A 12,720-nucleotide genomic window follows, 5' to 3' on the forward strand; every position below is an offset into this window, starting at 1 on the left:
ATATTGTGATCTTCTATGGTGAGGACGATTATGTCAGAGGGGAAAAAAAGTCTCCGTTGATTGTAGTAACTTATTTGGTGTTTTAATATCGCAAACGGACGCGGCTGTTTCACCATTAAGGATTCCAGCTATAACGTTAAACTTTTAATATAATTTAAAAAAAAAAATGTTTTAACTTACCTGACGAGGATGTAGTAGTGGTAAGACTGGTGACAGTCAGGCTCTGGGATTGGACAGGAGCCATGGACGTTACTGTGACGGGCGGAGCCAAGAGAGCCGGGCTCCTGATGATGTCACAGGGGGCATTAGAGGTCATAGGGAGTTCACAGGTGATCGGGAATAGAGGGAGCTGTGGAGAGCCTGGTACTGGTAGGAAAACGGGAGACACGGGACACACCGGTGGCCCGTTCAACGGCAAACGCTCCCTAATCCTCTCCCTGTTCTCCTCCGGTGTTGATGAGCACTGCACCTTGAAGGTGATCCCTCCTTCCTCCTCCTCCTCTTCCTCCTTCTCCATCCTCGTCTCCCAGGCGTCTGTCCCTTCCTTCCCTCTGTTTCCTGAAAAGTCCAAAACCTTTGTTAGTGAGACTGCTAAACTATCAGTTTAATAATATTAATAAGACATAGTACTTATGTAGCACATTTTCAATACCCAGTCAGTCATTTTACAATAGGCTATATATATATATATATATATATTAATGAACATGAACCTGTGGAATGGTCGTTAAGACACTAACAGCTTACAGACGGTAGGCAATTAAGGTCACAGTTATGAAAACTTAGGACACTAAAGAGGCCTTTCTACGGACTCTGAAAAACAACAAAAGAAAGATGTCCAGCGTCCCTGCTCATCTGCGTGAATGTGCCTTAGGCATGCTGCAAGGAGGCATGAGGACTGCAGATGTGGCCAGGGAAATAAATTGCAATGTCCGTACTGTGAGACAGGACGGACAGCTGATCATCCTCGCAGTGGCAGACCACGTGTAACAACACCTGCACAGGATCGGTACATCCGAACATCACACCTGCGGGACAGGTACAGGATGGCAACAACAACTGCCCGAATTACACCAGGAACGCACAATCCCTCCATCAGTGCTCAGACTGTCCGCAATAGGCTGAGAGAGGCTGGACTGAGGGCTTGTAGGCCTGTTGTAAGGCAGGTCCTCACCAGACATCACCGGCAACAACGTCGCCTACGGGCACAAAACCACCGTCACTGGACCAGACAGGACTGGCAAAAGTGCTCTTCACTGACGAGTCGAGGTTTTGTCTCACCAGGGGTGATGGTCGGATTAGCGTTTATCGTCGAAGGAATGAGCGTTACACCGAGGCCTGTTCTCTGGAGCGGGATCGATTTGGAGGTGGAGGGTCCGTCATGGTCTGGGGCGGTGTGTCACAGCATCATCGGACTGAGCTTGTTGTCATTGCAGGCAATCTCAACGCTGTGCGTTACAGGGAAGACATCCTCCTCCCTCATGTGGTACCCCTCCTGCAGGCTCATCCTGACATGACCCTCCAGCATGACAATGCCACCAGCCATACTGCTCGTTCTGTGCGTGATTTTCTGCAAGACAAGAATGTCAGTGTTCTGCCATGGCCAGCAAAGAGCCCGGATCTCAATCCCATTGAGCACGTCTGGGTCCTGTTGGATCGGAGGTTGAGGGCTAGGGCCATTCCCCACAGAAATGTCCGGGAACTTGCAGGTGCCTTGGTGGAAGAGTGGGGTAACATCTCACAGCAAGAACTGGCAAATCTGGTGCAGTCCATGAGGAGGAGATGCACTGCAGTACTTAATGCAGCTGGTGGCCACACCAGATACTGACTGTTACTTTTGATTTTGACCCCCTCGTTCAGGGACACATTATTCAATTTTTGTTAGTCACGTCTGTGGAACTTGTTCAGTTTATGTCTCAGTTGTTGAATCTTGTTATGTTCATACAAATATTTACGCGCTAAGTTTGCTGAAAATAAACGCAGTTGACAGTGAGAGGACATTCTTTTTTTTCCTGAGTTTATATACAGTTGAAGTCGGAAGTTTACATACAGTCGTGGCCAAAAGTTTTGAGAATGACACAAATATTAATTTCCACAAAGTTTGCTGCTTCAGTGTCTTTAGATATTTTTGTCAGATGTTACTATGGAATACTGAAGTATAATTACAAGCATTTCATAAGTGTCAAAGGCTTTTATTGAAGATTACATGAAGTTGATGCAAAGAGTCAATCTTTTCAGTGTTGACCCTTCTTTTTCAAGACCTCTGCAATCCGCCCTGGCATGCTGTCAATTAACTTCTGGGCCACATCCTGACTGATGGCAGCCCATTCTTGCATAATCAATGCTTGGAGTTTGTCAGAATTTGTGGGTTTTTGTTTGTCTACCCACCTCTTGAGGATTGACCAAAAGTTCTCAATGGGATTAAGGTCTGGGGAGTTTCCTGGCCATGGACCCAAAATATAGATGTTTTATTCCCCGAGCCACTTAGTTATCACTTTTGCCTTATGGCAAGGTGCTCCATCATGCTGGAAAAGGCATTGTTCGTTACCAAACTGTTCCTGGATGGTTGGGAGAAGTTGCTCTCGGAGGATGTGTTGGTACCATTCTTTATTCATGGCTGTATTCTTAGGCAAAATTGTGAGTGAGCCCACTCTCTTGACTGAGAAACAACCACACATGAATGGTCTCAGGATGCTTTACTGTTGTCATGACACAGGACTGATGGTAGCGCTCACCTTGTCTTCTCCGGACAAGCTTTTTTCCGGATGTCCCAAACAATCGGAAAGGGGATTCATCAGAGAAAATGACTTTACCCCAGTCCTCAGCAGTCCAATCCCTGTACCTTTTGCAGAATATCAGTCTGTCCCTGATGTTTTTCCTGGAGAGACGTGGCTTCTTTGCTGCCCTTCTTGACACCAGGCCATCCTCCAAAAGTCTTCGCCTCACTGTGTGTGCAGATGCACTCACACCTGCCTGCTGCCATTCCTGAGCAAGCTCTGTACTGGTGGTGCCCCGATCCCGCAGCTGAATCAACTTTAGGAGACGGTCCTGGCACTTTCTTGGGCGCCCTGAAGCCTTCTTCACAACAATTGAACCGCTCTCCTTGATGATCCGATAAATGGTTGATTTAGGTGCAATCTTCCTGGCAGCAATATCCTTGCCTGTGAAGCCCTTCTTGTGCAAAGCAATGATGATGGCACGTGTTTCCTTGCACGTAACCATGGTTGATAGAGGAAGAACAATGATTCCAAGCACCACCCTCCTTTTGAAGCTTCCAGTCTATTATTTGAACTCAGTCAGCATGACAGAGTGATCTCTAGCCTTGTCCTCGTCAACACTCACACCTGTGTTAATGAGAAAATCACTGACATGAGCTGGTCCTTTTGTGGCAGCGCTGAAATGCAGTGGAAATATTTTTGGGGGATTCAGTTCATTTGCGTGGCAAAGAGGGACTTTGCAATTAATTGCAATTCATCTGATCACTCTTCATAACATTCTGGAGTATATGCAAATTGCCATCATACAAACTGAGGCAGCAGACTTTGTGAAAATGTATATTTGTGTCATTCTCAAAACTTTTGGCTACGACTGTACACCTTAATCAAATACATTTAAACTCAGTTTCACAATTCCTGACATTTAGTCCTAGTAAGAATTCCCTGTCTTAGGTCAGTTAGGATCACCACCTTATTTTAAGAATTTGAAATGTCAGAATAAGAGTAGAGAGAATTATTTATTTCAGCTTTTATTTCTTTCATCACATTCCCAGTGGGTCAGAAGTTTACATAGACTCAATTAGTATTTTGTAGCATTGCCTTTAAATTGTTTAATTTGGGTTTCGGGTAGCCTTCCACAAGCTTCCCACAATAAGTTGGGTGAATTTTGGCCCATTGCTCCTGACAGAGCTGGTTTAACTGAGTTAGTTTTGTAGGCCTCCCTGCTTGCACACGCTTTTTCAGTTCTGACCACAAATTTTCTATGGGATTGAGGTCAGGGCTTTGTCATGGCCACTCCCAATACCTTGACTGTTGTCCTTAAGCCATAACTTTGGAAGTATGCTTGGGGTCATTGTCCATTTGGAAGACCCATTTGCGACCAAGCTTTAACTTCCTGACTGATGTCTTGAGATGTTGCTTCAATATATCCACATAATTTTCCTCCCTCATGATGCCATCTATTTTGTGAAGTGCACCAGTCCGTCTTGCAGCGAAACACCCCCACAACATGATGCTGCCACCCCCGTGCTTCATGGTTGGGATGGTGTTCTGCGGGTTTGCAAGCCTCACCCTTTTTCCTCCAAACATAACGATGGTCATTATGGCCAAACAGTTCAATTCCACTAGAATTGTGATACAGTGAATTATAAGTGAAATAATCTGTCTGTAAACAATTGTTGGAATAATGACTTGTGTCATGCGCAAAGTAGATGTCCTAACTTGCCAAAACTATAGTTTGTTAACAAGAAATTTGTGGAGTGGTTGAAAAACGATTTTTAATGATTCCAACCTAAGTGTATGTAAACTTACGACTTCAACTGTATGTATGTATATTTATCAATTGTGAAATGTACATAGTGAATAAAAGTACCTCTCATGTCATATGTCTGTTCTTCGTCGCCTCCCTCTTCGTCTTCCTCCAGGTCGGTGAGGCGGTAGACGGCGTCGGCGAGAGCATCATGGGGGAGGGGCCGAAAGCCCTTGGTGACCACGCCCGGGTGGGGGTCCAGGATGGTGCCCAGGTGGGGCTTGGCCAGCTGCTGCCAGTGGTGCAGAGTCAGAGAGCCTAGAGGGGTCAGAGGTTAAAGGTTAGGGGTCAGGCGTCAAATGCGTTACTCACAGTCTAATATTCACAGATGACAATTAGGAGTGTTACAGTTGACAGATATCATAATGTGACCAAGTGGGTTTAAACTCTGGTCTCAGGGAGCCTAGAGAGGTCAAAGGTTAGAGGTCAGGGATCAATGTGTAACATCACAACTAAACTAAAACTCCTAATTAATATCCTAATTACAAGAGTACCAGTATACAGATATGATAATATTGACATCATAGCTATTGGGTCAGGAATAACTCCTGGATAGATATCATAGCTATTGGGTCAGGAATAACTCCTGGATAGATATCATAGCTATTGGGTCAGGAATAACTCCTGGATAGATATCATAGCTATTGGGTCAGGAATAACTCCTGGATAGATATCATAGCTATTGGGTCAGGAATAACTCCTGGATAGATATCATAGCTATTGGGTCAGGAATAACTCCTGGATAGATATCATAGCTATTGGGTCAGGAATAACTCCTGGATAGATATCATAGCTATTGGGTCAGGAATAACTCCTGGATAGATATCATAGCTATTGGGTCAGGAATAACTCCTGGATAGATATTATAGCTATTGGGTCAGGAATAACTCCTGGATAGATATTATAGCTATTGGGTCAGGAATAACTCCTGGATAGATATTATAGCTATTGGGTCAGGAATAACTCCTGGATAGATATTATAGCTATTGGCTGCATTCCAGGCCACCTACATTCAGTAACCACATCTCTAAGGCTGCGTTTAGACAGGCAGCCCAATTCGTCTTTTGTCCAATCACATCAGATATTGGTCTTTTGACCAATCACCTCTGATAAAATCGTGACAAAAAAAATCAGATTTAGGATGCCTGTCTAAACGCAGCCTAACATATTGAAATCTGATGCCTGACTGCAATGTAGAGGATGTGGCATTCAATCACTGGTTAATTTGTGCAGCGGGGCTGCTTATCGCACAGCCTGGAACGCGTCCATTATCATGACTACACTTAAAGCATGAACGTATCCTTACCCTCCATGGGCTTGACAATCTGCAGCTTCTCAGGCAGGAAGGTCTTAAAACAGCTGGACGAGACCGAGAACTCTGATAGGTTGGTGAAGGATGACATGACGCTGCTCATTGGAGAGCTGTAGCCACTCCCCTCCACATCTGATTCTGCTCCCCCGGCCAGGGCCTCCAGCTTCTTATCGCGTTCTGCCTGGAAGAACTGCCGCTCGCACAGGAAATTCTGCCGCCGCAGGGAGAGGCGGTGCAGCGCCGACACGAGGTCATTTCCTCCTGGTGCACCAGGCTTGCCGAGCGGGACCTCCTCCCTACTACAAAGACAGACACGCAACACAAACACATGCTTACCCAAATGTACTCCTCTGTAGGCTCTAAATTCACTGAAATAAGTTTGAATTAAATCATATAAAATATTATGCTAAATTCTCTCACATATTGTTGACACTGACTCAACGAATCCACTACAGTCAATGCAGGTCCTTTAGACTGCAGGTCTAACAATCAGCATCAACCTGGGTAACTCACTTGGCGCCGCCGTGTGATTGGTCGAATCCCTGTGCGGACAGGAAGGGCTGGGCCGTCATCACCAGGCAGCTGCCTCCCGAGCCGGGGATAGGGGGCGTGGCCATCGCCGCAGCTCGCTCTACCGACTCGTTGACCACGCGTACAGTCTGAAACACCCTCTTCTGGGAAACTCTGGGGATGGGGAGAGAGGGAGAAGGAGAGGAAGAGAGCTTCTGCTTTTAATCTTCTCTCTCTGTGTGTGTGTGTGTGTGTGTGTGTGTGTGTGTGTGTGTTCTATACTGACTTTTGGTCCTGGAAAGCCACCTCGTCCTCGACACTCAGCTCTCTCCTCATGGTGCCCTCAATCTCTGCTGCCAGGGAGTCCTGAGACACAGTCATTTACACTCATTAATAGGTACACACACACACACACTATTGGGCACACGCACACATATTCACACATAAATAGGATTGACATACACATATTCACACACAAGGGACGTGCATCTTACCCTTTAAAGATAATTTGATAGGTACCTAGATACATGGGCTCCAATATGATACAGGAAGGATACGTTTTAGTTTGAAATGATTGAGTTTAATTAGAGAATGAATTGATGCACTAACATTTGCTGCATAAACACATTCATTTTCCATTCTATATAAAAATCTGCTGCTGATGGAGCTCATGAGCTGGGCCTCTCTGAGCTGGACCTGTCTGAGCTGGACCTGTCTGAGCTGACTTCTGTGTCTGTGTGTAAATTATGTATGTCATTTAGGCACCTGATCTGAGCCATAAAGGAGACTAGGCATCTACCACCCCATGACCACTATCAGATTAGGTGGGCAATGTAGCCTGTTTTTTCTCCCCCCACTTTGGTTCTGAAATCCCCATCACCCACTGATTAACTTGATGTATTTGCAGCTTAAGTGTTTGAGGTAGTAATGTAGCAATATTTATTGTTTACAAATTAACTATGACATAGCCAATGAATATATGGCACAACTTTGAATTTCACCCGTTTACATTTTTTTATTGCGTGTTCTCCCCTCGCTTCGACCACGCAGTGCACCTCGCAGAAATGATTTGCTTTCCTTATTATTAAATTATCAACTTTACCCTGTATATCTAAAAATGACCATATACACTGATTGTTTAAAGCAAAACTGCCAAAACTAAAGTAACAGGCCGCCTACCTCACGCGACATCACATTAGCGGAAACCAAATGAAATTGTATTTGTCACATGCGGCGAATACAACATGTGTAGACCTTACCATGAAATGTTTACTTACAAGCCCTTAACCAACAATGCAGTTCAAGAAATAGATAAGAAAATAATTACTAAATAAACTACAGTAAAAAAAAAAAAAAAAATCGTATCAAAAAGTAACAATACATTTACATAACAATAACGAGGCTATAAACAGGGGGTACCGGTACCGAGTCAATGTGGGGGCTATATACAGGGGGTACCGGTACCGAGTCAATGTGGAGGCTCTATACAGGGGGTACCGGTACAGAGTCAATGTGGAGGCTATTTACAAGGGGTACCGGTACCGAGTCAATGTGGAGGCTATATACAGGGGGTACCGGTACCGAGTCAATGTGGAGGCTCTATACAGGGGGTACCGGTACAGAGTCAATGAGGAGGCTATATACAGGGGGTACCGGTACAGAGTCAATGTGGAGGCTATATACAGGGGGTACCGGTACAGTCAATGTGCAGAGGTACAGGATAGCCAAGGTAATTTGTAAAGTGACTATGCATAGATAATAAACAGCGAGTAGCAGCAGTGTAAAAACAAAGGGGGGAGGGGGGGGTCAATGGAGATAGTCTGAGTGGCCATTTGATTAGTTGTTCAGCAGTCTTTGAGGATCTGGGGACCCATGCCAAATCTTTTTAGTTTCCTGAGTGGGAAAAGGTGTTCTCGTGCCATCTTCACAACTGTCTTGGTGTGTTTGGACCATGACAGTTTGTTGGTGATGTGGACACGAAGGAACTTGAAGCTCTAAACCTGCTCCACTTCAGTCCCTTCGATGTTAAATGGGGGCCTGTTTGGCCCTCCATTTCCTGTAGTCCACAATCAACTCCTTTGTCTTGCTCACATTGAGAGAGAGGTTGTTGTCCTGGCACCACACTGCCAGGTCTCTGACCTCCTCCCTATAGGCTGTCTCATCGTTATCGGTGATCAGGCCTACCACTGCTGCGTCGTCAGTAAACTTAATGATGTGTTGGAGTCGTGCTTGGCCATGCAGTTGAGGGTGAACAGGGAGTACAGGAGGGGACTAAGCACGCACCCCTGAGGGGCCCCAGTGTTGGCAGATGTGTTGTTACCTACCCTTACCATCTGGGGGCGGCCGTCAGGAAGTCCAGGATCCAGTTGCAGAAGGAGATGTTTAGTCCCAGGGTTCTTAACCTAGTGATGAGCTTTGTGGGCCCTATGGTGTTGAACATTGAGCTGTAGTCAAGGAACAGCATTCTCACATGGGTGTTCCTTTTGTCCAGGTGGGAAAGGGCAGTGGGATTGAGATTGCGTCATCTGTGGATCTGTTGGGGCGGTATGCGAATTAGAGTGGGTCTAGGGTTTCTGGCATGATGGTGTTCATGTGAGCCATGACCAGCCTTTCAAAGCACTTCATGGTTACCGGCGTGTGTGCTACGGGGCGGTAGTCATTTAGGCAGGTTACCTTAGTGTTCTTGGGCACAGGGACTATGGTGGTCTGTTTGAAAAATGTAGGTATTACAGACTTGGCCAGGGAGAGGTTGAAAATGTCAGTGAAGACACTTGGCAGTTAGTCCGCGCATGCTTTGAGTACACGTCCTGGTAATCCGTCTGGCCCCGCGGCTTTGTGAATGTTGACCTGTTTAAAGGTCTTGCACACATCGGCTACAGAGAGCATGATTACACAGTCCTCCGGAACAGCTGGTGCTCTCAGTGTTGCTTGCCGCAAAGCGACCATAAAAGGCATTTAGCTTGTCTGGTAGCCTCGCATCACTGGGCAGCTCGCAGCTGGGTTTCCCTTTGTAGTACGTAATAGTTTTCAAGTCCTGCCACATCCAGAGCCGGTGTAGTAGGATTCAATCTTAGTCCTGTATTGACACTTTGCCTGTTTGATGGTTCGTCTTAGCGCATAGCGGGATTTCTTATAAGCGTCCGGATTAGTGTCCAGCTCCTTGAAAGCGGCAGCTCTAGCCTTTAGCTTGGTGTGGATGAATCCTGTGATCCATGGCTTCTCAAGGCAGGCCTGGTTGTTGCTAGATATGTTTGCGTTGGAGACAATTTTAGCTAACCCTTTTCCTAACCTTAATCTAATTCTCCTAACCTGCTGCGAAAAGTATCTTCTGCTAGTAAAAACCGGCAGACCTGAGGTTCCACTAATTCAATACAGCCTCCTGCCCAACTTCCACATAACATAATAACTTGGATAGCTCATGTGTGTGCTAGAAAGCAGGCCAGGTTGCTAGGTATCAATAGCCAATCCACTAGGGGTTGGAAGCTATAGTGAGCCTAGATTGGTCAATAGCGCCACGATGTCGCAGAGTATTTGCAAAAAGTTCAGCTTTCCCCATTTTTAGTACCGCCCTGTTCATGCTTCCTCGACCATGCTCGCATCACCCAACGGTCCCCCCCCCACCCACTTCACTCCATAGAAAATGAATGTTGTTTCATCACCCTTAGCGTGTTACGTGGAAATACATGTTACCTCGAGTTGATCAGCACGTGAAGCTGGGCACAGTGCGCAGTTTGACTAGACTAATGATATTGCCTGGGGTTGTTCGACATTGCAAAATGACTTGTAGATCAATGACGGTCAACACAGTTACATGCAGTTCAACACTGAATGGAGAGGACACATCAGTTGTCACAAAATATGAGAGGTATTTTCTGAAGGTAGAAAGAATATAATATGAGCAAAAGATATTAGTGAACCAGCGTCTTTTTCACTTTGAATAGATTTTCTGACCGATGCATGCTACATTTGGTTCGGTTGGATTCCGCGGACCGAAGCACTTGTATCTTAAACATTTGAATCGGGGACTGCTGTGTTTTGGTGAATCGTTACATCCCTCACACACACACACACACACACACACACACACACACATTACAGCAGGTATATCTCTCTCACCATGGGGAAGAGTCCGTAGGGCAGGTGTCGTCTCATTCCTGCAGACGGAGTGTTCTTACTGCGCAGCTCCTTGATCTCTTCCTGAGACTCATGTAGCATCCCCACACACTCTACATTACGGTCCGCTAGCTCATTCAGCTATACAACACAACAACACAACATAGTTAACCCTCCACCAGCTGGTGGTAATGACACAACACACCTCCAGGCTGTGTAAGGGCTATTTGACCTGGCTTCCACAATCCCCCGACCTCAACCAAATTGAGATGGTTTGGGATGAGTCGGACCGCGGAGTGAAGGAAAAGCAGCCAAAAAGTGCTCAGCATATGTGGGAACTCCTTCAAGACTGTTGGAAAAGCATTCTAGTTGAAACTGGTTGAGAGAATGCCAAGAGTGTGCAAAGCTGTCAAGGTAAAGGGTGGCTATTTGAAGAATCTATAAAATATATTTTGATTTGTTTAACACTTTTTTTTGGTTATGTATTATTTCATAGTTTGTCTTCACTATTATTCTACAATGTAGAAAATAGTAAAAATAAATAAAATCCTTGAATGAGTAAGTGTTCTAAAACATTTGACCGGTAGTGTAGGTGTTCCACAGAGGGTCAAATTAGTGTGTAGCCCAGACTGTTCAGACACTACAGGCAGAAGTTGGCAGATCGACTGTACTGAGACGCTTGTGGGGGATCATAGAGCAAAACAAAGAACACTATCGTGTTAGTGAGAGTAGTCTCATCTTTCCATAGAGGGGTCGTAATAGTTTTGTAGGCCAAACCGGTCGGACGCTACAGATCATTCTGTGACAAGACCGATTTTCAGGATGTCTCATGGTCTGACAAACACCGCTCTAGCACTGTCACCTTTCACCTCAGATGTGGAAGTGTGACATACATGCGGTGGAATGAGATGCATCCAATGCAAACCTACACAACATAGTTAACCCTCTGCTAGCTAGTTCAGCTACACAACAACACAACATATTTAACCCTCTGCTAGCTAGTTCAGCTACACAACATAGTTAACCCTCTGCTAGCTAGTTCAGCTACACAACAACATAGTTAACCCTCTGCTAGCTGGTTCAGCTACACAACAACATAGTTAACCCTCTGCTGCTGGTTCAGCTACACAACAACATAGTTAACCCTCTGCTAGCTGGTTCAGCTACACAACAACATAGTTAACCCTCTGCTGCTGGTTCAGCTACACAACAACATAGTTAACCCTCTGCTAGCTGGTTCAGCTACACAACAACATAGTTAACCCTCTGCTAGCTAGTTAACCTACACAACAACACAACATAGTGCAGTGGACATTTTTGTGTCCTCTGTGTTTCTGCAAATGCGTGGTTAACAGTTAACCCTCTGCTAGCTGGTTCAGCTATACAACAATAGTTAACCCTCTGCTAGCTGGTTCAGCTATACAACAACACAGTTAACCCTCTGCTAGCTGGTTCAGCTACACAACACAGTTAACCCTCTTCTAGCTGGTTCAGCTATACAACAACACAACATAGTTAACCCTCTGCTAGCTGATTTAGCTACACAACAACATAGTTAACCCTCTGCTAAGGTTCAGCTATACAACAACATAGTGAACCCTCTGCTAAGGTTCAGCTATACAACAACACAACATAGTTAACACTCTGCTAGCTGGTTCAGCTACACAACAACATAGTTAACCCTCTGCTAGCTGGTTCAGTTACACAACATAGTTAACCCTCTGCTAGCTGGTTCAGCTACACAACAACATAGTTAACCCTTTGCTAGCTGGTTCAGTTACACAACAGTTAAATACCCACACTCCATGACCGTATTCCACACATACTCATTCATCAGTAATAAACACCTTAACTTAAACCTTGATGCAGCTAATAACCTTGAACACAAATTCACTGCTTGTGTCAACATAACAGACAAAACCCAAGATAATATTTTAAATACTACAACTCTGGGCCATATCATACTGCTTATCAGGTGCAGTTCTGCTCTGACATATAGCTGTGGTGCAAATGATGTTGGAGAGTTATGAAATGTTGTTCGGAAAAGGGCACACCTTAAGGCACTTCTATGGAGTCAGAGAGTTCATTGAACTGTTCATTGCTAGACAACTCACCTCTGCAGTGAGTGATCTCTGGGCATCTTTCGAGGCCTGTAGGTGAATCCTCAGCTCCTCTTTCTCCAGGGCCAACTGGAAACACACTTCATTAGTACTATTACTACAACATACGCTTCAAACTGTGCTCTTCCTCCCCTTCCTCTC

General features: G+C 45.2%; 1 protein-coding gene across 4 annotated transcripts in view; it reads right to left on the reverse strand.

Moving 5' to 3' along the window:
• Positions 1 to 12,720, reverse strand: part of LOC106573853 (trafficking kinesin-binding protein 2-like) — a 48,621-nt gene that overhangs the window by 4,214 nt on the left and 31,687 nt on the right. For all 4 annotated transcript variants that reach the window (XM_045699373.1, XM_045699372.1, XM_045699374.1 and 1 more), the window contains 7 exons: positions 12,574 to 12,648; positions 10,463 to 10,600; positions 6,633 to 6,712; positions 6,350 to 6,520; positions 5,831 to 6,135; positions 4,588 to 4,782; positions 181 to 558 (listed from right to left, as the gene is read on the reverse strand). In XM_045699373.1, coding sequence (XP_045555329.1) covers positions 181 to 558; positions 4,588 to 4,782; positions 5,831 to 6,135; positions 6,350 to 6,520; positions 6,633 to 6,712; positions 10,463 to 10,600; positions 12,574 to 12,648 — 1,342 coding nt within the window. The remainder of the gene's footprint in view (positions 1 to 180; positions 559 to 4,587; positions 4,783 to 5,830; positions 6,136 to 6,349; positions 6,521 to 6,632; positions 6,713 to 10,462; positions 10,601 to 12,573; positions 12,649 to 12,720) is intronic.

The sequence above is a fragment of the Salmo salar genome, chromosome ssa17 (genome assembly GCF_905237065.1).
Source record: "Salmo salar chromosome ssa17, Ssal_v3.1, whole genome shotgun sequence".
Lineage (NCBI taxonomy): Eukaryota > Metazoa > Chordata > Actinopteri > Salmoniformes > Salmonidae > Salmo > Salmo salar.